Genomic DNA, 22,853 nt, shown 5'->3' with positions numbered 1-22,853 from the left:
ATGCCACAGACAGTTCGTAGATAATAATTATTCCTTGCGGCTTTTCCGCTGTTGTAGTTTATTCACAATCAGGCAAAACACAGGGTATATATGTGGGTTAATATTCCAAGTAGACTGATGATTATTTTGTATGCCAATGTTTCAGGTTTGCACAGGTAGGAGACAAGGTTTGTCTACCTATATATAGGCTGAGCTGGAAACAATTGCCGTAAAATGCTGAGACTGTACACTGGTGTAGCTAATATATTCCACAAGTAATTCTGCTATATGAAAACATCTGTAATACTGAATGTACCAACTGTTTGCTCACTACTGAAAAGGCTAATTAAGATACATAAAAAATAAATCTACCCCCCACCCCCACCTTACTATACTGGCGTGCCGTGCTGCTGTTCTGGCTACCAGTTTGAAGGTTGATATTCAGAGCATCTCTCTAGTATTTGAAAGTAAAGATAATGGTAAAGATGGATATATTTGACGACAGGACCTGACCTTACCATAGATACATCATTTTCTGCTCGGTTAAGAGTGTTATCCCATTCCTTCTGTTTACAAACTATGTCCACCGTTGTGAAGTGGTGTCATGGTGCTTACACCTTAAGATGTGTGCACTACTATGCCACGGTGGAAACAAACACTCTGAAATGTGTTTGCCGCACTAGTTAGCAAGAAGGGTCTACTAATACAAAGAATTGACTAACATTTTTAAATTGTAGGTTTTTTTTTGTTCTAGCTTTTCTTATGGGCAGTTATTTAAATTCCAGGAAGAGTTTCTTGCAGTATGAACACAACATTCAAGAAGAGGAATTGTATTAATGATTTGTTCCTTCAGCCTATTTTCCAGTCAAAACTTTCTATCGACTGATTCGAAAACACATGCTCCATCTTCCTTGGCAAGAATTTTTAAAAAGCAAAGGACAATCGCCAGAAAATTGCTTGCACTGTCCAAGCTCCGGAAAGTCTATAAAATGGAGGTGAAAATATAGACAGAAGTAAACGCTGTTAATCTGTTTTTTGGCATAAAGCTAGAAAACTGTGTCAGTGCAGGGGGTGGGGCTGCATAATCCACCCACTTAAAGTGAGTGAATCTGACTGAGTCTTCAGTGGGTAAAAAATCTCGTAAACTCCAGGGCACCTGAACCTAACCAGGGGCCATATGTAGGAAGCCCAATACCGGTCGGTAACGGCCGATTTTCGGTAAAAATCCCGTTACCGACCGGTATTCAGGCTTTTGGTATGTAGGGGGCACATTTCAGGATTCGGTAATTTACCGAATCGGTAAATACCAAAACCTGAAATGAGATGTAGGGGGAGTGTGTGGGTGTTGTGGGGATTCGTTATTTACCACCAACTAAAAGTTGGTGGTAAATGACGAATGGCTTTGAAAAAGCATTTTTTTGCACTTAGAAGTGTGCAATGTGGCAGACATACATGCCCTTAGGGCATGTATGTGTGCCACATGTGCACACATGCAGGAATCAGGGGTGCAACAGGGTGTCACTGTGACACCCTGCCACCCTTGATTGTGCTCCCCCCATTACCGAATCGGTATTTACCGATTCGGTAATGGTAACTGGCTTCCCATTGATTCCTATGGGCCTCCTGGCTCATAGGAATCAATGGGAAGCCAGTTACCATTACCGAATCGGTAAATACCGATTCTAAAATACCGACCCATTCCGGTAAATATTACTGATGGATTACCTACATAGCATTTACCACTTCATAAATACCGAATCGGTAAAATTCGGTATTTATGAAGTGGTAAATGTTAGGCCACCTACATATGGCTCCAGATGTGGTAACGTAGATGCAATTGCATATTTAAACCGTCTACAGACAAATGTCTTAAAACATCGCTTTTCACAAATGATAAGGAGTTGTGAAAAGGAGACACGGTTATCACTTTCTGTCAGTTGTTCACGTCTAGTTAAGACATAATGGGCCAGAGGTACAACTGTTTTTTGCAGTCGTAAAGGGGTTTTAGGCCCGTTTCCAACCGCAAAAAAGTGTGGCCCATGTACCAACCCTATTTTGCAAGTTGTTAATTATTTAGTGACTCGCAAATATACATGCAGTACAACCTGTATCGTAGGTGTATGGCATCAATGGCTAGACACTAATTGACTATTGCTGGTTAAGTTTCATGCTACTATCTGCAATTACTGATAACTATCTATGCATGTTTGTATACATTTTGATTTTACCGCACAAAGAGAAAAGTTTTTTTTTGTTAAAATAAAGTGTGTTTAAAAAAATAATCAATTAGTGATTCGCAAAATAGGGTTAGCGACTGGCTATTAGGAAGGGGCGTTCCATTGGCGTCCCTTCCTAATAGCGATTCCAAAACCTATGTATGAATGTGCGGTTGCAAAACATTCGTAGTTTACCACCCTTCCCCTTGGGACCCCTTTCCCTTTAGGAATACATACGCAAATATTTTTGAAGGTCAGGCAGTTTTCCCATTTATTTAAAAGCAGTCTAAGACATGGTGGTCTGCTGACCCCAGCAGGCTACCATACATTCCCAATGGGGTCGCAAATTGCGACAGCCTCATTAATATTTATGAGGCATGCAATTTGCGACCCTTTTGGGAATCGCTAACAGTGTCCCAGACCCTGTTGCACATAGCAATTTACGGTTCCCAAATTGCGACCTGAAATTTTGTGCAATTTGCGGGTCACAAAATGCTATGGTCGTATATCTGGCCCAATGTGTGAAAACTGCTCTTTTGTTATGTGCAACAATTTTGACAAGAGAAGAAATGTACACTTGTTTAGTAAAAAAAGTAAGACTGCTTTTTGTCTTGATGGAGGAAGCAGCTGATTGTTTTAATTTTCTGCAGAGCAGGAAAAGTCATCCATATAATTAGAAGGTTAGAACCTCCATCCACGGCGTCTGTAAGGATATGGGCTATTCGCTCCAAACTAATCCTTGGTTTAATTTGAACAAAGATGTGCCTCAGATAAACTGTGCTGTAAACACAATATAATGGGCTTTGGAAACACTGTTGATTTTGCTCTGCCCACCCCCTTTAAATACTTTCCTTTGGTTTGAAAAGGCGAGTGTACATATTCAATTGGTGGAAGGCACTACTAACTCAGTTCCACCAACACAAACAGACAGCCCATCCTAAAAAAGAGAGAAGGATGCTGAGCTTGTGCTGGAATAGGAAGATCTCTGGTGAGCGATTCCACTTTATTGGTGTCTGTTTATACGTCCCTATGCGCGTCGTCAAAGTAACAAACACCAGGACATTAACAAAAAAAATCCTCTCACATTGAAGTCAGAGAAAGAAAAGTGAACTGGTACCTTCGGAAAACAGCGTCTGACATTTGATCCGGGTCTTTGAATGCACTGCAAATGTGACGAGATAAGAACAAGATTTACAGACCTGTTTACACGAACACTCCTGGGACTTGCTAAAAATATAGAAAAACGTTGTTCCTAAAGTAGTTCCTAAAATGGGAGCAGTGGGTGGATAGTAGTAATTGGTCAATGCTGTTGGGAAGGGCTAAACACAGGAAGAGGGTGATGCATGCATGCCATGGACAAATACGGAGAAAAAATATGTGAGCGACGATGGAGCCAGCAAATGGAAAGCCTATGGGCGTGCTGATGCCACTTATTGAATACAACATTTCTCTTTGAAACAGCTCAAGTGCTGTCTAGCCGAGACCTAAAAAACCTGGCAAAGATCAAAGAGACTGCTCCTTATACAGACCTTGTTTGTTTGCTGTATTAAGATGTCAAGGTCCTCACTATGATGTTAGGCGAAAAACTGATTGATTTTAACCCAATCAATGCAGGTTTGTACTTGGCAGTGATACCACAGAGACCCTACAACAACCACACTTGACTATGGAAGAGTGATGGGGAGAAGCAAGAGATGGCTATGATTCTGCTTGATGTGACAAAAGTATTTGATTCCCTTGGCTAAAAGTAGGTACATGTGGGTCTTCAAAGAATGTATCAGGGTCTGCACATTAGCTATTCAAAGGTGTAAGATGGGGTTGCATGCTGTCCCCACTATTTCTTTTAGGGGTGAACCTCTGTTGGTCATGTGTAGACTAAGGTACACTCACTTGCTGGGGAATTATGCTGAGTGATACGATTGACTTATTGGCACTGTTATATGATAATGTACCAATCGGATTTCCAGCAGCATCTGTCAGTCCCTGCTATCTTACAGTCTGGGAATGTATCTCTAAAAGGTGGGTAATATCTGCAGTCTTAACCTTGATGGGGGATGTCAGAGCCCTTTTGAGAGGGCCACAAGGCTTGCAGGGGCTACTGGGTCCAACTGTCGTGGTTGAAGCCTTTTAAACCTGATGTCCAGGAGCCTGACTACTATGGATCCTGCTCAATTGGACCAAGTACCCTTTCTGCACTTGACTCTCAGTGGTAGCTGTGGTCCAGCAGCCAAGGCTCCCTCTGGGGGTGAGGGATGTAGATAAAGGTCAGTAGACATGACTCATAACTCAAAATGCAAACAGAATTAACAATAAATCAATAACCAGCCAAATGCTTGCTTTAATAAGAAAAAGTAGTATTTTATTTCTAACTCTACACATGAAAAGAGATAAGATATTCAAATGCAATAACATAATCCCCCTTGCGGTCGGGGCTCTAGTAGTGGTCAGGTGAATCCCTGTCCCACCCTCCTTCGTCCCCATTCACTAGTGGCAGCATCAGGGAATGCAAACTATTAAGCTGTACTTAAGAGTTCCCTTTTTACTCTTCAGGATTTCAGCCAAAAGTGTCTAGGGTGCTGTAGCACCTCCAGCACTGAATCCTCAGGCCCCAAAGGCCCTAGTTCAAGCCCTACCCACTCCTGCATCATAGAAGCAATTGGCGTAACAGTAGGTGCCCTCAGCACAGGCACTCGCAAGATCAAATCCTGCTCAGAGAATTCGGTCTGCTTGTAGTACACGCAGCAGCATTGGCAGGCGCAGGCTCACTCTCCAGAGTGGAGCGACCGTTCTCCCAGCGATCAAAGCAGCTTCCCGCTCATAGCTATGGTGTAAGTCACGTTCTCCTAGGCGAGGAGAATTTAGGCCTTCAGCTCCCAGCTGGAGTCCTGCGTGGGCATGTCGTCCTACTAGGAATCATCTTGGTCCATGGTGGTTAGTCAAGGCAGATCCTTTGGTGCAGCCAGACCTGCCGGTCACAGCCTCACTCCAGTCCCAGGCGACAGTCCGAAGTCTTCGATTATTTGGTCCTGGCAACGCCTCCTCGACACACGGGGTTGCAGTGGTACCTTCCAGATGTAATGTAGACTCCTCATGTGCAATTGTCCACACCACAGTAGCCCCTCCTGACATACGGGTAGTCAGGCGTTTGTTAATGAGTCTTTTTATGCTGGTCATACAACTTCACAGTGGCCACTGAAACGAGGCTCAGTGGGCTTGCCGCCCTCCACACAGCGCTCAATACTTGGCACAGTCTACTTCAGCCCTCTTCTGTCATCTGGGTGTTGCTGAAATCAATCTTGCACATGGGCTACGGCCTGATTGGAACACTGGGAAATCCTCACATCTCACACAAGAAGTCCTCATGGTAGGACTTCCTACTGGACCTCGCTCCATCCAACGCCCTCCTCTTCCTCACAGGGTACACTAGTATTGGCAAGCAGGAACCTGCTGGTGCTTCAGGCCAGGTGGTTTTTGTTTCCATAAGTGATGTCCCCCACCCACCACGAATACTAGCAGACCTTGGCCCCTAGTGCTGGTCATAGTCAGACATCTTGCAGAGCTTCCCCTTCTCGCGCAGGCCGTCTGGGTGCTTGGCAGCTGAACATTTTTTGCAGAACCCCCTTTTGATAGCCCTTTAAAACAACACGAACTGTGATTTACGGTCTGGGTCTTTGAAGTTTTATGTTAGGGATCTGCTTCTTTTGAAGGGGGGACTTCTTCTCATTTTACTTCATGACAGAGGTCTGTCACAGCAGGCACAACTCTGAAGCTCCACAACACAATTCATGGGAATGACCAGCGTTCACACCTGGATTCAAGCCGCAGTGATATGTTCATCAAAAGGTTAATCCCAGACCCCAAGCCCTACTCTGTATGATTCTCTTATTAGCCACATCTCCCTTCCTGTGATGTGTTCAGTCCCCTTCCTTGTGATTTATCACTGAATCAAAGAGCAGTCGTTTGAAATGTAAAATGAGTCTCTTCCTTTTCCTTATTGTGTGTCCTCACTCAGCTCACAGGAATACAGCAAAACACAAATCTGTATGAGTGGATTCCTCTCCTCCTCGTGACTTAACCAGGTATGGCTGGGCTTCCCAAAATGTAACCCAAGGTCTCCATACAATGTACCATTGCAGGCACACTCACTCAGTGAACTTTCACAGCACACTTCAGAGCCAGCACTGTTACCTCTATGCATTGTATCCTTATATTTACACATACATTAAGTACACACCTTCAATCTGCATGCACCGTTCAGCAAGGAAGCTTTTCTAGCTTTAACCAGGGTGTGCAATTCAAAAACACACACACACTGCCAGCAAATACATTCACTATGTGTGTACGGCACAACACTTCAACCTTCATTTATTTTACTTCACTCTGGCACACCTACACCCAGCACATGAATCCTCTGCGAGCGCACAGCACTACATCTTTTATGTAAAGTATCCCTCTCAGGCATACCTACACCCAGCACCTGTACTAACCACACATCCATTCCACAGTACTGCTCCATTCTTGTACTGTACTTTTCCCAGGCAAACATACAGCCAACACAGTCACTGCTTCTGCAGTGCACAGCACTCCACATCTTATATGATGTAGGCCAAGGATGAGTTAATCACACAGCAATGGAACTTTTAAAAAGGTGATTGAGCCTATATGCCTCACTACAGTGACACAGGCTAAAAAAGTCCTGTTCACTACTACTGATCACTACACATACTGCTTAACTCCTGGTGAAGGCAGTAGTCTTCACCACTGTGAGCGTGGAGGTTTAAGTGCCCCTTTCAGTACAACAAGGCTGCAATCCTTGATCCAAGTCTATATCATGGTGTAAACGGATGATCCGCACAGATCAGCATTAGGGATCCAGAGAACAGTATAGTTGGGCACTCAGGGCAGGTGTACACGTCTTTACTATGCAGAGTACTTTTCTGTCCCAACAGGGGACTTTGTGATTTCTGATATTTAGGGTCAGCATTGGTGGCCCCAGGAAAGGTTTTGCTCTCTAATAAGATTGGTGTTGGCTCTTGTAAAGGTGCTTTTTGGTAATGCATTAAATAACACCCCGACAACATACCTAGAAGGGTGTTCAGGCTTACAGACTTCCTCATGGTGGGATATGTAAGGGGCCTTGGGACTTTATATTGCAGCTGGGAGCCTGGCTCTGGGCTTTTAACAGTGTACCGAGACAGTGGAATCCACTTCAGAGATACTTTCAGATGTGAAGTCCTGCTGAAGAACTGTTTTTGTTCCAAGTGCTACCCTGTCTGAGGTGGCTATGATGGCAATGTCTTCTCTTTAGGGGTCTGAAGTCATCTGACTTCTAGCATCTTGGGAGCCAGTCATATAAGTGATGAAAAATTAGAATTTAACTCCAGCACCTTCTTCCCCACTCTAGGATCCAGATGACAAGGGATTCTAGAGTCAGATGTTATATGGCAATTAGGTGCCCAGAGAACAACCGGTGATCTTTAACTCTCTGATAATTGACTACAGGATCTCGGTCACAGTAACACTGCAGATGCACATCGTCAACTCTCCCAAGGAATCACGCACCACAGCAAGAGTAAAGCTGTTCAGTGGTAGCTAAGGCACAAAGATATTGGGTGGGTGTTCGAGTTAGAGATGACTTACAGACCAATCATAGAGAAGCTACGAAGGAAGACGGGAGCCTCCACAGGTATTTAGGAACTATTAGGAAAAGTAGTCAGATGCTTTGTTGTATGGTTTTCCAACTTGTACTTTCATCCACCCTTTGCTGCTTGTCTACACTTTTCTTGTTTTCCTCTTTCCTTTCCTTGTTTCTTTCATCTCCAGTTGTCTACCTTGTTTGGATTTCTCGCTCCTGCATCTGTTGTTTAACTGCATGAGTTATGCTCTGAACCAACTTGGCTATAGCATTACTCCAGTGCTTCTTCCTAACGCACTCCTTTCACTTCATACCTGCTGAACATTGACTTGTATGCTTCCCAGTCCTCAGGCTCTCTGGACTGTCGGCGGCTCACCGATACTGTTGGCTTGGTACCTGCACTTCCTTACTGAGATCCAGATAAGTCCTGGACTGCAGTGGTGTTGTGACTGGAAGTGGTGCCATCTTGTATTACCTCCTCTATCTTTATCTAGGCAGTACTGGAAGGACTCGTGCAAGCAGATGTGTATATGAAGAATTGTCAGCATATGCAAAGCTGGTATAGAACCACAGAAGATATCTATGATGTTTCTCTAACCCTGGCCCACATTTTCCTTCAATTGAAAGTTTCTGTTCTGAGCTCCTTTTACTCAGAACTGGGTAACTCGCTATTGGTGGAGTCTTGTGCATTAGCATATGAGCCCAGCAAACGCATACTTTTAAATCTTGAACTCACAAGGTTGGAGTGCAAGATGATGACTTATTTCCACCTGAGTTCTTGTAAGATCTAAAAGGAGGCTAAGGGCCTGACTTATATATCTTGGGGGACGGGTTGCCCCATCAGAACAGTGAAGGATATCCCGTCTGATGAAATATAACATGTGACAGAGTAACCTGTCTGCCAAGATCTAAATCAGACCCTAAGACCACTTTCATCTATGCTTCTGATGTGGCTGATTTTCCTCTAACTTGTGAGAGATACGAAGGAGGATGAGATACTTCTGAAGGAATTGGAATCAGTTTAGGTGACAGGTAAGGAGAAGGGGGCTTCTTTGAGATTGGAGAAATAAACACAAGTGTGGATACCATTATTGCTTTTGGTGCAGGAAGAGGCAGTTGCAGGTAACTCACTGTAACTTGCAGCCGGTTTTCTACTGGGAATGTAAAACCTGAATGTGTAAAATGGAAAGGAATCCCAGTCAGCTTATGTGACAACTGTTGCCTTTTACTAGGCATTATTGAATGTCCCACAGAAGAATGGGTGTACATGAAAAGCCTTCATGCTGAGGTCTGTGATGCAGAATGATGTTCAGACATCATGGGGCGCAACATCGAATAGTGTCTTGACTTTGAGTGATATGATGCATTGGTAAAATCGGAACGCGTGATCCTGAGTGCCTTAATATGAAGAATTTACCTGATGCCAAACAGCCCATGATAAAGAACAAATTAGGACTGTTGCCATCACTAATGCCAAGACCACTGACGTAAAACAGGAATGCCAGGATCAGTGGTGATTGCTTTTCTCTTCCTTCCGGGACTATTTCTCCCTGGTCTCCCCCTGCAAGAGTCTCAAGAGTTCTATGGGGTTAAAGGCACCGTTGTGAAAATGGGCCCTTTAATTGATTTTTTCTTGGCATTCTTGGCCTCGAGGCCATTTAATTTCCCTCTCAGCTTGATGTCTTCTCTATCTTTCTGGGTTCTTTTGGACATTTTTCAACACAATCCACACACCCAAGGGAGTAAGGTGCTGGAAGATAAGCACACACCAGGTGAGAATCTGTAGCAGACTTTTTTCTCCCAGATGAGTCGCACTTAAAGAAGGGTGAAGGCATATTGATAGGAAACTGTGGGAGAAAAAGCTAAGAAAAATCTTCAAGAGCTTTTGTGGTATGAGAGACATTGATTGAAGAAGGAAAATAGTGTATTATAAAGGCAGCAGACCAAATGGGTAAATAAAATCCACAATGTTACCAGATCCTGCTCTAACAAGACAGGAAAAAGAACCGACTCTTACAGAACTGCCACTTCTTTGCAAAATGAGATACAGATCTCCCTGTAGTTTTAAACTACAGGATGCATTTTCAGACAAAAGTCTATTAGGGTGTATTTTTCTATTTCTTTCTTTTTTCTCATATTTTAGACATGTTAGGTAGCAATTTGAGTTTTAGGTGCTGCAACATTGTTTTAATGGCCACTGGTCTCTCATGGTCTCTAGTAGAACTACATGGTGGATGTGGAGATTTACACTCGTAGATTTGCAAATTGAATTTTGAAGTAAGTAATTAACACTACTGTAGTATTATTTGACATACTACAAAAGGCAGTTTGTGAATCACAAAAAGAATTGCAAAACTCTGGTTTTAAAATTAAGGCTGTAGCTTGGTATAGGGAGTTGCTTAGAAAGGCAGAAACAAAATCCAAATCACAATAGAGGACTGAAAAGAGGGCAGAACATTTTTTAATAGGAACGTGTCACTCATTTAAGCAGGGATATACTGAGTGTCTCCATATAACGCATAAATGCATGCATGGTAACTGATGAGCTAAGCACTATAAATAAATAATGCTGTCCAGTTCATTAAGGTAGCACCCATACGTTAAGCATGAACTTGAGCTATGAAATGGGATTATTTTAAAATCGACATCACCATAAAATGTAGACAAAACTGCAAATTTTTAGCCAATCACATGGTACATGAAATACAAATTTAGTTACTTGCTAGTTAGAAAGATATTTTCAGGCTACAGCCATGGTGATGTCAGATTCATGAATTTCAAGAAATGTAAAGTTTTTTGGTTACTGGTGTGCATGGTGTCATAGTGGAAAAAATCAAGAAGGCTGGGATATGTGTAAGCAATAGAATGAAATGAAATGTGTTAGCATATTGCACTCTAGGCCATATAATAGATATCTACAACAAAATACAGTGCAAAGAATATAGGTAATTCCGCAAACATACCTGAATAGTTAAATCATAATTCTTTTCGAGGAGAGTGCTCTCGTTCTTGGTCCCAAAGGTAATAAGGTTACGTATCTTAATGATACATGTTTTGCCAGACTCAAATATTGGTTCCAGCCCATAAATGACTTTGACACGTAATATCTTTCGCAGGTACCCTTTGCCTACATTTACATCCTCTGCCACAATTCTCCCGAAGAACTTGTCTCCCCAGTATCCTGAATCTGCTAATCCTTTTGCAAACACCATCGGAGTCATTTCGATCTCTTCCCCAACTAAGAATGAAAGGAAGAAAATAATAAATGAATGTACAAAGATTTGGCAGTAGTTATGACAAGGTTTTGACTTCCCATGCAATCATACTAAATACACTATTCGCTGCTCATGATCTCACAAGTTATATCATAAATTACATCTCTTATTTACACAAACATAAAAGTACACATACTAAAAAAAATCAACAGCAGCAGAGTGCTTTACAACATTATTGTGATTAGTGACCTGCATTAGTAACAGTATGAAGCAACCTCTAAAGATGTATATCTCCTTGCATATACTTCTGGGTGAAAGGTGGTTTTACATGCAATAAATAAAATGTAAATTAGAGGAAGTCTGAGCAATTCAACCATGGTCATATTTGCGAGGACAATCACGGCCCTCACATATTGGAGTTTTAAGAACCCTACATTTGTCCCTTCCTGTAATCCATTTCTCATGTTACATAGCTTCTAAGCTATGCCTAGACTAGGCAATATACTTTGCTAGTACCAAATCTCAGTTGAGAAATGCACAAGTATATCTACTGATGTCAAGACCTTCCATAATGATAACCAAGGCCATCTTTTTTTCCCAACCTTTTTATTGATTTTTAATTAGAAAAGTGGAAAAGCGGGCACCAACCGCGAACAAAATTGTGAAGAATACAGGTCCTGTTACAGTAATAATGCTAGCAGAACCCTCTCTTTCACCCCGTGGGTTTAGGATTAAACCCTCCATACAATTCAGAACTTGCAATGGATTTTCCATATGCAGAGGTACAGCACCCCAAAACTTCCCTAGACTCAGGACTCCAGCTCGTGCCTCCCTATGAGGATCAGTTGCTTCGGTGCTCCTCCATAGGCACAATATTTTCTCAAACTTTTTTCGGCAGCCTCGTACAGTTGTTTTTGGGCCCTCAAGCACCAGTCCATACTGGACTCCCAGGAAAGTAGCGTTGGGGTCTAATCTTGTCCCCATAGTCTAATCATGTCACATCTCGTCACCATAAGGGCAAAATTACAAAAGAGAAGGATGTATCGGTCCAGTGTTGTTTTCCCCCATATGCCCAGTGTTGGACCTGTCAGCCCTAGGGTGGTCTCCCCTTCTATTTTTGTATCGTGCCTCATTTTTTCCACCCTCATTTTTATGTTGGACTAGGTCTCCGGGCGCCTTTTCATTGCCAGGCAGTGTTAAGGTGCAGGTGCTCCCTTCTCCCAAGATGGCTGCCACAGACCCCTGCTACTGCAGGGTGGTCGTTTTTGATAGTAGCACCCTAGCTGCCAGGAGCTGGCTGGGACCCACAACAATGTTGCGACACCAGCCCGCCTTTTTGTCCCATAGTTAGAGTGGGGAAGCTCCTGGAAGAAGCTGGAACCTTCTAGAAGGGAGGTGGGGTTTTACTTTTGCCGCCTTGGCTAGAGGTCACCTGACCTAGGGCTACTTAAGAGTGGGAGGGAAACTTGTGTGGTGAGTTGGCCATTGGGGTGAAGCAGAGCTGGAAGAATCCACCAGGAGTGTAGGCGGTAGGGCCTAGCCAGGGACTTATGCCTCTGAGAGTGACAGGATTTAGGTACTGCCTCTTAAGAGAGTGAGGTGCCCTGTGAATCCCACTGATCTTGCCCAGTAGTAGGAGGACCCAGAGACTCTCTGCCAACCTGACTAGAAAGGATCTAGTCGCCCTCTCCATCCCTACCCCTGTAACAGAACCCCTTAAGGGCGCCAGATACATCTGCGCCACAAGACTTCATCTGTCAACTGAGAACTGAAATCTAACTTCAAGAACTGAAACTGCATGACAAGAGCGAGCTGTAAGCCTTGAATGCCAGAGCTGAGACTGCGTGTCCAAGCTACTCTAGTGAACAAAATACTAAGCCGATTGCCAAGACACCGGGGAGCGACCAGGTACTAGCGCTGTGACCCCCGCGCTTCCTACCCTGGTCTGGGACCCCCGGCAGCGTGCTCCGCTGAGCACTTTACCCCATCCTTAATTTGAGCCCCCCCCCCTGCGACGACGAAGCCAGCGCGCTCACCGCTGCGGCCTGGAGGCCTGGAAGAGTGCCCTGCTGTGTCGCGAGGCCCAGGAGAAGCCCGGGGCCCCGTCGCTGCCGTCGCAGCCGAGTGAGGAGGTGCGCAAGGTCGGGGCCGAGTTCCCCCAACGTCGTGAGGACGGACGCCTGCTGACGCCGAGACGGAGGTAAGCCCGGAGGCCGAGATCCCCCCTGGTGCGCCCCCTGCTGGTCCGGAAACCGCACCGCACTTAGCCCGGGTCGTCCCCTCCGTGGGAATCCCCTCCCCTGCCTGCGCGACGGAGAGACCCCGCCGAGGGATCCTGTCCGTGTCCCCCCTTCTGTAAGACTGAGAGCGGTGCTTAGTGAACTGCACCGGAGCATAGGGACCCGCTCCGCAAGTCCTGTCAGTCTCCCCGCTGGAAGCCGCCTAAAGGAACTGACTAACATTACCCTCGTGTGGCGCTTCCCGCCACCGACCCTGCTTCCCCCGCTGGAGTGACAAGGGATGCGAGTAGCGCACTGTATGACCTGTTCCGCTCGAAAGTATTCACATGCCCGCGATCGCGAGTATTGCCTTGTGGTATATGCTCTACTCGATAGTGATTACCTTAAAAGGAAATGCGAGTAGCGCCTTGTGTTACATGCTCTACTCGAACGAAGTTGTTTGCCAGGAGATGCGAGTAGCGCACTGTGTTCCATGCTCTACTCGATAGTAATTGTTTTGCCAGGAAATGCGAGTAGCGCCTTGTGTTATATGCTCTACTCGGCAGTAATTACATGCTAAGGGATGCGCGTAGCGCATTGTGTTTTATGTTCTGCACGAAGGAAATTCTACACCAGGATCACGAGTAACGTATTGTATTATATGCTCTGCTCAACTGTAATTACCTACAAATGGTTGCGCGTAGCGCTTTGTTTCATATGCTTTACTTCACAGGATTAGGGGCCATTGATTACGAAGAGCGCTCAGTTCCACAGGCGCCATGTTAGTGAGCCCAATGTGTCCCCGTTCAAATATCATGCTTGGTTAGACGGCTCGTTCAGGGAAAGACTTTATGTAAGCGCGCACAGCGCTAGAACAAGGTTAGGCACTGCATAAGTATCACCCAGAGTGTCGAATGTAATGTCCTGATGGTATTATAATTCATGTATTACCTTGTTATTTCCTGAACTGCATCTGACCAACTAAACTTGGATAAACTTGAAGTATTTGCATAATTGAACGGTGTGGCGTCCCTTATTGTGTGTGTTCCTAGTCCATGAGAAGCGTGTGGTGTATGGTTGCTTAACACATAGCCCTCTGGTTGCCCGACCGGCTCGCGCCACGCTACCGCCTATAGGGCCTGGTGACCCCAGGTTCCTACACCCAGGTTTATAAACTGCGGGACGCCCGCCAGTGTAAATTCCAGGACTACAGGCGTCCTTCGGCATCCTTTTCTCCAGTATTCCTGAATCCAGGGGCAACCCAAGATGGTGTGTACCAGTGTGCCTTTCTGTCTGCAACGCCTTAAGCAGATGTCTGTATTGGTCCTCCCAATGAGGGACTGTCTAATCCTCGTGAAGTAGGCTCTATGGAGTAGTTTCAATAGGATTAACTGAAATCTGGCCTTCATGGCTACCTCCGGGAGATATTGGCAAGCTGGCCCTTAATTGTTGTCTTAAAGTATGCCTAGGTCCCTCTCCCATTTTTCCCTAATGCTATCTAAGGGAGAAGGGGGGACTGTTTTGATCGAGAGCGGAATATAGTGGGGAAACTGTGTGGTTGATTAGGGGGTCTCCCAAAACCCTAGTGGTGTCTCATCTGGGGCATCCTGCAAGGTCTCTGTGGTTTGGCAGGAGATGCCTTAATTGCTGGTAAAGAAGGTACTGAGTGCCTCATATTGCCCCAGCAGTTCATTAAAAGGTATCATCTCTTTCCCTCACCAGATGTGCCCACTTTGGAGATTCCCAGCAGGTCTCATTTTCCATAGCCCTTTATGTTTCGTAGTCCCTTCAGTACCTCAGAGTCACAGAGTGGGGTTCCTAACATCAGTTTGCCCTTCCAACCCAGAGCCTTGGTCGTTTTATGCCATTTCTTAACCACCACAGCCGTAGGGGTCAGTAATAGTGTAATCCTACTTTCCCCATATAATCGTCAGACCTATCCTTCTGGGTCCATTGACCATCTATCAGCCATCACTGAGGGTTCTTGTTGAGAGTAGAAGGCCCAGTCATTGACTACTTGTTGTGTCACCCAGTACTATAGGCGTAAGTCGGGGAGGGCGATTCTGCCTTCCAGGGACTTTCTAGTGAGGGACATCCAGGAATCCCTCGTGTTTGCTAACTCTCTTTGTGACCTTAGTACTCTGGGCACTTTCCCACTGTAATTCATTGTGAAAGCACGCACACCCTTCCTACACAAGCTAGGAAGTGGGGCATAATTGATTGGTTTAGGTGCTGAGTGCCCTTTAAAAAGATACACCATAAACCCTGGACAGGCACTGCACTGGCTAGTGGTGGGACGCAGCACTGATTGTGTAACCCACTAGAATAGCCTATCAAACATGTATCAGGCCTGCCATTACAGGCTTCTGGGTGCCCATTTGCACTTGTCCTCAGGTTGGCATTTCTCACTTATTAGGCAACCCTGAGTGAGCCTTACACTACCACTAGAGCACCCCTAGAATAGGCCCATAGGGGCAGAGCAGGTGGTTGGTGAAAGGCAGGGCAGGTACACATGGGTGTTCCATGCCCAGGAAAGTGAAGAACCCTCATGGGGGGATTCCCTACCTAGGAGGTCAGCTCTTCCCAGGAGATACTACCGAGGTGTTGCTGATTCTCTGTTTGTGGCCTTAGGGCTTTGGGCACTTTCCCACTAAAAATTCAAGTGTGAAAATGTGTGTGCTTATTCTACACATGTTAGAAAGTGCTGCTTACCTGATGTTATTAAATATATGTTTCAAGACTACCCTTGCAGGCTTGAGTATGCTCACTTTCACCTATTGTGTTTCAGACATGTGTCCAGCACGCCATTTCAGGCCTGTGTGTGCACAGTTACACTTATGCTTAGGTTGGCCTGTCTAAATAACTGGACCATCCTTAGGGTACCTTTCACTACCACCAGAGCACCCCTAGGGTAAGCCTTAAGAGGTGAAGCAGGTGGTAGGTGAAAGGCACAGCAGGTACACGTGTGTTCCCTGCCCATGTAGTGAAGAATACTCATGTATTTTCACTACCGATGAGGTTTGCTCTTCCCATAGGATAACATGAGGCAACGTTTGAAATTACTTCAAGCTGCAATAGTGGCTTACAATGGAGCAGCCTCATAATGTTTTCTATCATTGAATTCACAATGATATACCCTCTCCTGTGGTAAAGAAGGATTTGTCATTACTAGCTTAGAAATGCCACTTCTAGAAAGTGGGCATTTCTCTGCTCTAAAACTCTTTGTGTGCCGTTTAGTTTGTCTCCAGCCCACACTGGAGGGTTTGGGAGCATATCTGTGCATTCCCCAGATACATCTATAAACATTGGGAATGCAATTGGAATGACAGACCTCTGCCATTTGACAGCCTTGCTGGAGAGATTGGAGTAAGAGGTTTTGAAACTTGGCCTCTGGGAGCCAGATCATGGTCCCATTAAAGATTAAGATCTGCATTCCACGGCCCCATAGCAGACAGGCCTGAAATTTAGGGTCAAGGGAAACCCTCTGAACCACCTCCAACTTCAAAGACACACTACAGTATAACTACTGGAGATATACTTCAGCAGGGTAGAGATAAATGTGTGGGGACGTGGGACCAGTGAACCTGGAACTGCGTAGTGCACACTGCCAGAGGAATCTGTTTTGCACATGGAGGATTACTGCCATTGGAAGGGGTCGTGCACCCTTCCTGAATAGTGTCTGGCCTGGGCTGACTACCTGCTGCTGTGTGGCATACTGAAGTGTGCTCTCTTAGGGCTTGTTGGCTTGCCCGCTGTTCCTTGTGGAGATCTCAGTGACATCAAAGACCTTCCGCTAGGGACCCACACCATTTACCTGTGACATCTGGAGAGCGGTGCCCTCTTAAGTGCCCAAATCGACTGTTGGATCCCAACTGGTAGCGCAGCGTGAGCGTGGAACTAAGAATTGTGCCGGGTGACCGGATTGCCTTGTGCAGAGCCTCAAATGTATTGCCCACAACTAAGGAGTGGGTTCTCTGCATTGTGGCGACCTCAACACGCATAAGCGTCTTAATGGTGGTGAGCGGATTCACCGGTTGTGGGATCCAGTGCGGCCCGCTTCGTCGATCGTGCCGCATCTCTCTCGTGCGACATGCCGACTGCATGCTCATTGTGTGTGGTATCCGATTCACAGGTTGTGACCCTCAGAGTTGAGGTCGTAACCATATTAGTGCCTCATTCTACCATGTGTGGCATTGCTAAACTTGCTTCTTTTGTGTGACCGGAATTGCCTGATTAGTATCAACACACACCAGGCGTTGAGCCTCATTTTCAAGGAGGTATGGTGTAGGAAGGTAGGATCCTTCTGTATGGTTACCCCCACGTTTTGCCTGGTGCTGGGATGTTTTCTGACTAGTCTGACTGAGATCCTGCTAATCTGGTCCCCAGTCTCTGTGCTTTCTCTCCTAAATTGGTTTGGTAAGTAGTTAGGTACATGCCAGATTGGACACTGGTGTAAACTTATCAGTCCCTAGTATATGCTACTAAAATACCCATGGCATAGGAACACCAGGGGTCCCCTATGGGCTGAAGCATGTATAATGCCACCCATGGGAGACCACTCAATTTGTAACTACAGGCCTGCCATTGCAGCCTGTGTAAGTTGGTGCTAGCACTGCTTACGAAAGACAAAGGTTTTCCTATATCTAAGGCCACTGCAATTAAAACCTATAAGTCACCCCTACAGCAGGCCTTTTAATCCTGAAGGCAGGGTGCTTGGTTCTAAGTGTGAGGGTGCCCCTGCATGAGCAGGGCACCCCTACAACCTACAGAGTCCATTCTCCCGGGTTGTAAGTGAGACAGTCATAAGACATATAGAGAGGCACCGAGTCATTAAGCGATAACCATCTCAAAACTGTCTGTAACGAATTCTATTAGGTTTGGTATCAAACATGTTGGAATCACATCCCCTCACCATAAACAGAGTGGGAGGTATGATTCCATGCACCATAAAGCTTCTTTGGGAGTCCTTCGGTGCTCCTGGTACCAGGCTTCCTGACCCAAAGAGAAAGCTAGGGCTGCTGCCGGCCAGAGACAAGTTTCTGCCCTCCTGCTGTTGAGCCAAGCTCGGGCAGGGGAAGGCAGAACAATAGGTATCCTGTCACAGGGAGGTGTGACCACTTCCCGGACAGGATCTAGTGTATTGGGGCAGGGTGGGAGCGCTTGCCAGCACCACATAGTCTGCATGCAGGGCACACTTGGTGCCCTCCCTGCATAGTCTGGGTCAAACCAGTTCAGGGAGCCGTTGGCTCCGGCTCTAGCGCGAAGGTGGTCAAAGGACAGGAGAGTATCCTCCCCCTTGTCCAGCCCCTCCTTTGGGAGGGACCCCCGAATCGTCCCAACCCTTTCTTTAGGGTATTTAAGGGCTTACCTGTGGGTAGGTCCCTAGAATGGTCGTGAGACAAGATTAATTGCAGACACCACTTCTTCAACCATCTGGGCACTCTGGACTTCGCTCTGGGCATCAAGGCTGCAACTATGAAGACTCCTGCTGCTCCTGATCTTGGTGCCCTACTCATATGCTGCAACGTCCGTGCCTGTGCACCATACAGGAACCTTCCAAGGCCTGTGGGAATTCAAAGACACCTGACGGAATCTCCCTTGAAATGAAGGAGTCACTTCCCTGCATCGGCAGGCACCGCAACTAAGCTGACCGGTCTGCTGACCCTGGACTCCCACGGACTCCGAAAAGCTCAGCAGCCAAGGTGATGGTTCTTAACATCCCTTGAGGCCCGACCTGCCCTCTAACCAAGTTTGAGGCCAGTATCCCTCGTTGGAGCCGTAGGAACCAAACCCCTGTGGCCATTTGCAAATCAGTCTGACCCTGTGCCTCATGGGAACCGTCCATCACCAACCCCTTTTGTACCGCTTTGTTCGCTATGGGTTGGCAGGGTATGCTCAGACGTGAGTCCCTTGCTCACTTTGCCACTGGATTCAAGCAAGCCTGGCTGAAGACGGCTGAAATGCCAGAAACCGGTCCTAGGAAGCTTGTTTCCGGTCCAGGGAAGGCATGGCTTGGCAGTTCGGGCTGGACTGTTCCCATGAGGCACAGGGTCAGACTGATTTGCATATGGCCATGTCTGAACTGGGGTGGCAGAGTGGGCTAAAGAACGGTGATGGATCAAACCCAGATCTGTTGACTGGGTGTGAGTGTTTGATTGGTTCCGATGCTCCGTCCATCACCACCCCCTTTTGTACCGCTTTGTTCGCCATGTGTTGGCAGGGTATGCTCAGACGTGAGTCCCTTGCTCACTTTGCCACTAGATTCAAGCAAGCCTGGCTGAAGACGGCTGAAATGCCAGAAGCCGGTCCTAGGAAGCTTGTTTCCGGTCCAGGGAAGGCATGGCTTGGCAGTTCGGGCTGGACTGTTCCCATGAGGCACAGGGTCAGACTGATTTGCATATGGCCATGTCTGAACTGGGGTGGCAGAGTGGGCTAAAGAACGGTGATGGATCAAACCCAGATCTGTTGACTGGGTGCGAGTGTTTGATTGGTTCTGATGCTCCGTCCATCACCACCCCCTTTTGTACCGTTTTGTTCGCCATGGGTTGGCAGGGTATGCTCAGACGTGAGTCCCTTGCTCACTTTGCCGCTGGTTTCAAGCAAGCCTGGCTGAAGACGGCTGAAATGCCAGAAACCGGTCCTAAGAAGCTTGTTTCCGGTCCAGGGAAGGCATGGCTTTGCAGTTCGGGCTGGACTGTTCCCATGAGGCACAGGGTCAGACTGATTTGCATATGGCCATGTCTGAACTGGGGTGGCAGAGTGGGCTAAAGAACGGTGATGGATCAAACCCAGATCTGTTGACTGGGTGTGAGTGTTTGATTGGTTCTGATGCTCCGTCCATCACCACCCCCTTTGGTACCGCTTTGTTCGCCATGTGTTGGCAGGGTATGCTCAGACGTGAGTCCCTTGCTCACTTTGCCACTGGATTCAAGCAAGCCTGGCTGAAGACGGCTGAAATGCCAGAAACCGGTCCTAGGAAGCTTGTTTCCGGTCCAGGGAAGGCATGGCTTGGCAGTTCGGGCTGGACTGTTCCCATGAGGCACAGGGTCACACTGATTTGCATATGGCCATGTCTGAACTGGGGTGGCAGAGTGGGCTAAAGAACGGTGATGGATCAAACCCAGATCTGTTGACTGGGTGTGAGTGTTTGATTGATTCTGATGCTCCGTCCATCACCACCCCCTTTTGTACCGCTTTGTTCGCCATGGGTTGGCAGGGTATGCTCAGACGTGAGTCCCTTGCTCACTTTGCCACTGGTTTCAAGCAAGCCTGGCTGAAGACGGCTGAAATGCCAAAAACCGGTCCTAGGAAGCTTGTTTCCGGTCCAGGGAAGGCATGGCTTGGCATTTCGGGCTGGACTGTTCCCATGAGGCACAGGGTCAGATTGATTTGCATATGGCCATTTCTGAACTGGGGTGGCAGAGTGGGCTAAAGTACGGTGATGGATCAAACCCAGATCTGTTGACTGGGTGCGAGTGTTTGATTGGTTCTGATGCTCCGTCCATCACCACCCCCTTTTGTACCGCTTTGTTCGCCATGGGTTGGCAGGGCATGCTCAGACGTGAGTCCCTTGCTCACTTTGCCACTGGATTCAAGCAAGCCTGGCTGAAGACGGCTGAAATGCCAGAAACCGGTCCTAGGAAGCTTGTTTCCGGGCCAGGGAAGGCATGGCTTGGCAGTTCGGGCTGGACTGTTTCCATGAGGCACAGGGTCAGACTGATTTGCATATGGCCATGTCTGAACTGGGGTGGCAGAGAGGGCTAAAGAAGGGTGATGGATCAAACCCAGATCTGTTGACTGGGTGTGAGTGTTTAATTGGTTCTGATGCTCCGTCCATCACCACCCCCTTTTGTACCGCTTTGTTCGCCATGTGTTGGCAGGGTATGCTCAGAGGTGAGTCCCTTGCTCACTTTGCCACTAGATTCAAGCAAGCCTGGCTGAAGACGGCTGAAATGACAGAAACCGGTCCTAGGAAGCTTGTTTCCGGTCCAGGGAAGGCATGGCTTGGCAGTTCGGGCTGGACTGTTCCCATGAGGCACAGGGTCAGACTGATTTGCATATGGCCATGTCTGAACTGGGGTGGCAGAGTGGGCTAAAGAACGGTGATGGATCAAACCCAGATCTGTTGACTGGGTGCGAGTGTTTGATTGGTTCTGATGCTCCGTCCATCACCACCCCCTTTTGTACCGTTTTGTTCGCCATGGGTTGGCAGGGTATGCTCAGACGTGAGTCCCTTGCTCACTTTGCCACTGGTTTCAAGCAAGCCTGGCTGAAGACGGCTGAAATGCCAGAAACCGGTCCTAAGAAGCTTGTTTCCGGTCCAGGGAAGGCATGGCTTTGCAGTTCGGGCTGGACTGTTCCCATGAGGCACAGGGTCAGACTGATTTGCATATGGCCATGTCTGAACTGGGGTGGCAGAGTGGGCTAAAGAACGGTGATGGATCAAACCCAGATCTGTTGACTGGGTGTGAGTGTTTGATTGGTTCTGATGCTCCGTCCATCACCACCCCCTTTGGTACCGCTTTGTTCGCCATGTGTTGGCAGGGTATGCTCAGACGTGAGTCCCTTGCTCACTTTGCCACTGGATTCAAGCAAGCCTGGCTGAAGACGGCTGAAATGCCAGAAACCGGTCCTAGGAAGCTTGTTTCCGGTCCAGGGAAGGCATGGCTTGGCAGTTCGGGCTGGACTGTTCCCATGAGGCACAGGGTCACACTGATTTGCATATGGCCATGTCTGAACTGGGGTGGCAGAGTGGGCTAAAGAACGGTGATGGATCAAACCCAGATCTGTTGACTGGGTGTGAGTGTTTGATTGATTCTGATGCTCCGTCCATCACCACCCCCTTTTGTACCGCTTTGTTCGCCATGGGTTGGCAGGGTATGCTCAGACGTGAGTCCCTTGCTCACTTTGCCACTGGTTTCAAGCAAGCCTGGCTGAAGACGGCTGAAATGCCAAAAACCGGTCCTAGGAAGCTTGTTTCCGGTCCAGGGAAGGCATGGCTTGGCATTTCGGGCTGGACTGTTCCCATGAGGCACAGGGTCAGATTGATTTGCATATGGCCATGTCTGAACTGGGGTGGCAGAGTGGGCTAAAGAACGGTGATGGATCGAACCCAGATCTCTTGACTGGGTGTGAGTGTTTGATTGGTTCTGATGCTCCGTCCATCACCACCCCCTTTTGTACCGCTTTGTTCGCCATGGGTTGGCAGGGTATGCTCAGACGTGAGTCCCTTGCTCACTTTGCCACTGGTTTCAAGCAAGCCTGGCTGAAGACGGCTGAAATGCCAGAAACCGGTCCTAAGAAGCTTGTTTCCGGTCCAGGGAAGGCATGGCTTTGCAGTTCGGGTTGGACTGTTCCCATGAGGCACAGGGTCAGACTGATTTGCATATGGCCATTTCTGAACTGGGGTGGCAGAGTGGGCTAAAGTACGGTGATGGATCAAACCCAGATCTGTTGACTGGGTGCGAGTGTTTGATTGGTTCTGATGCTCCGTCCATCACCACCCCCTTTTGTACCGCTTTGTTCGCCATGGGTTGGCAGGGTATGCTCAGACGTGAGTCCCTTGCTCACTTTGCCACTGGATTCAAGC

At 47.1% G+C, this 22,853-nt stretch overlaps 1 protein-coding gene across 2 annotated transcripts in view; it reads right to left on the bottom strand.

Annotated features, from left to right (window-relative positions):
• Positions 1-22,853, bottom strand: part of ALPK3 (alpha kinase 3) — a 1,254,386-nt gene that overhangs the window by 130,604 nt on the left and 1,100,929 nt on the right. For both annotated transcript variants that reach the window (XM_085643685.1, XM_085643684.1), the window contains one exon: positions 10,794-11,068. In XM_085643685.1, coding sequence (XP_085499811.1) covers positions 10,794-11,068 — 275 coding nt within the window. The remainder of the gene's footprint in view (positions 1-10,793; positions 11,069-22,853) is intronic.

Source organism: Triturus cristatus, chromosome 3_1 (assembly GCF_964204655.1).
Source record: "Triturus cristatus chromosome 3_1, aTriCri1.1, whole genome shotgun sequence".
NCBI classification, from domain to species: domain Eukaryota; kingdom Metazoa; phylum Chordata; class Amphibia; order Caudata; family Salamandridae; genus Triturus; species Triturus cristatus.
This window is presented reverse-complemented; position numbering and strand designations above follow the sequence as displayed.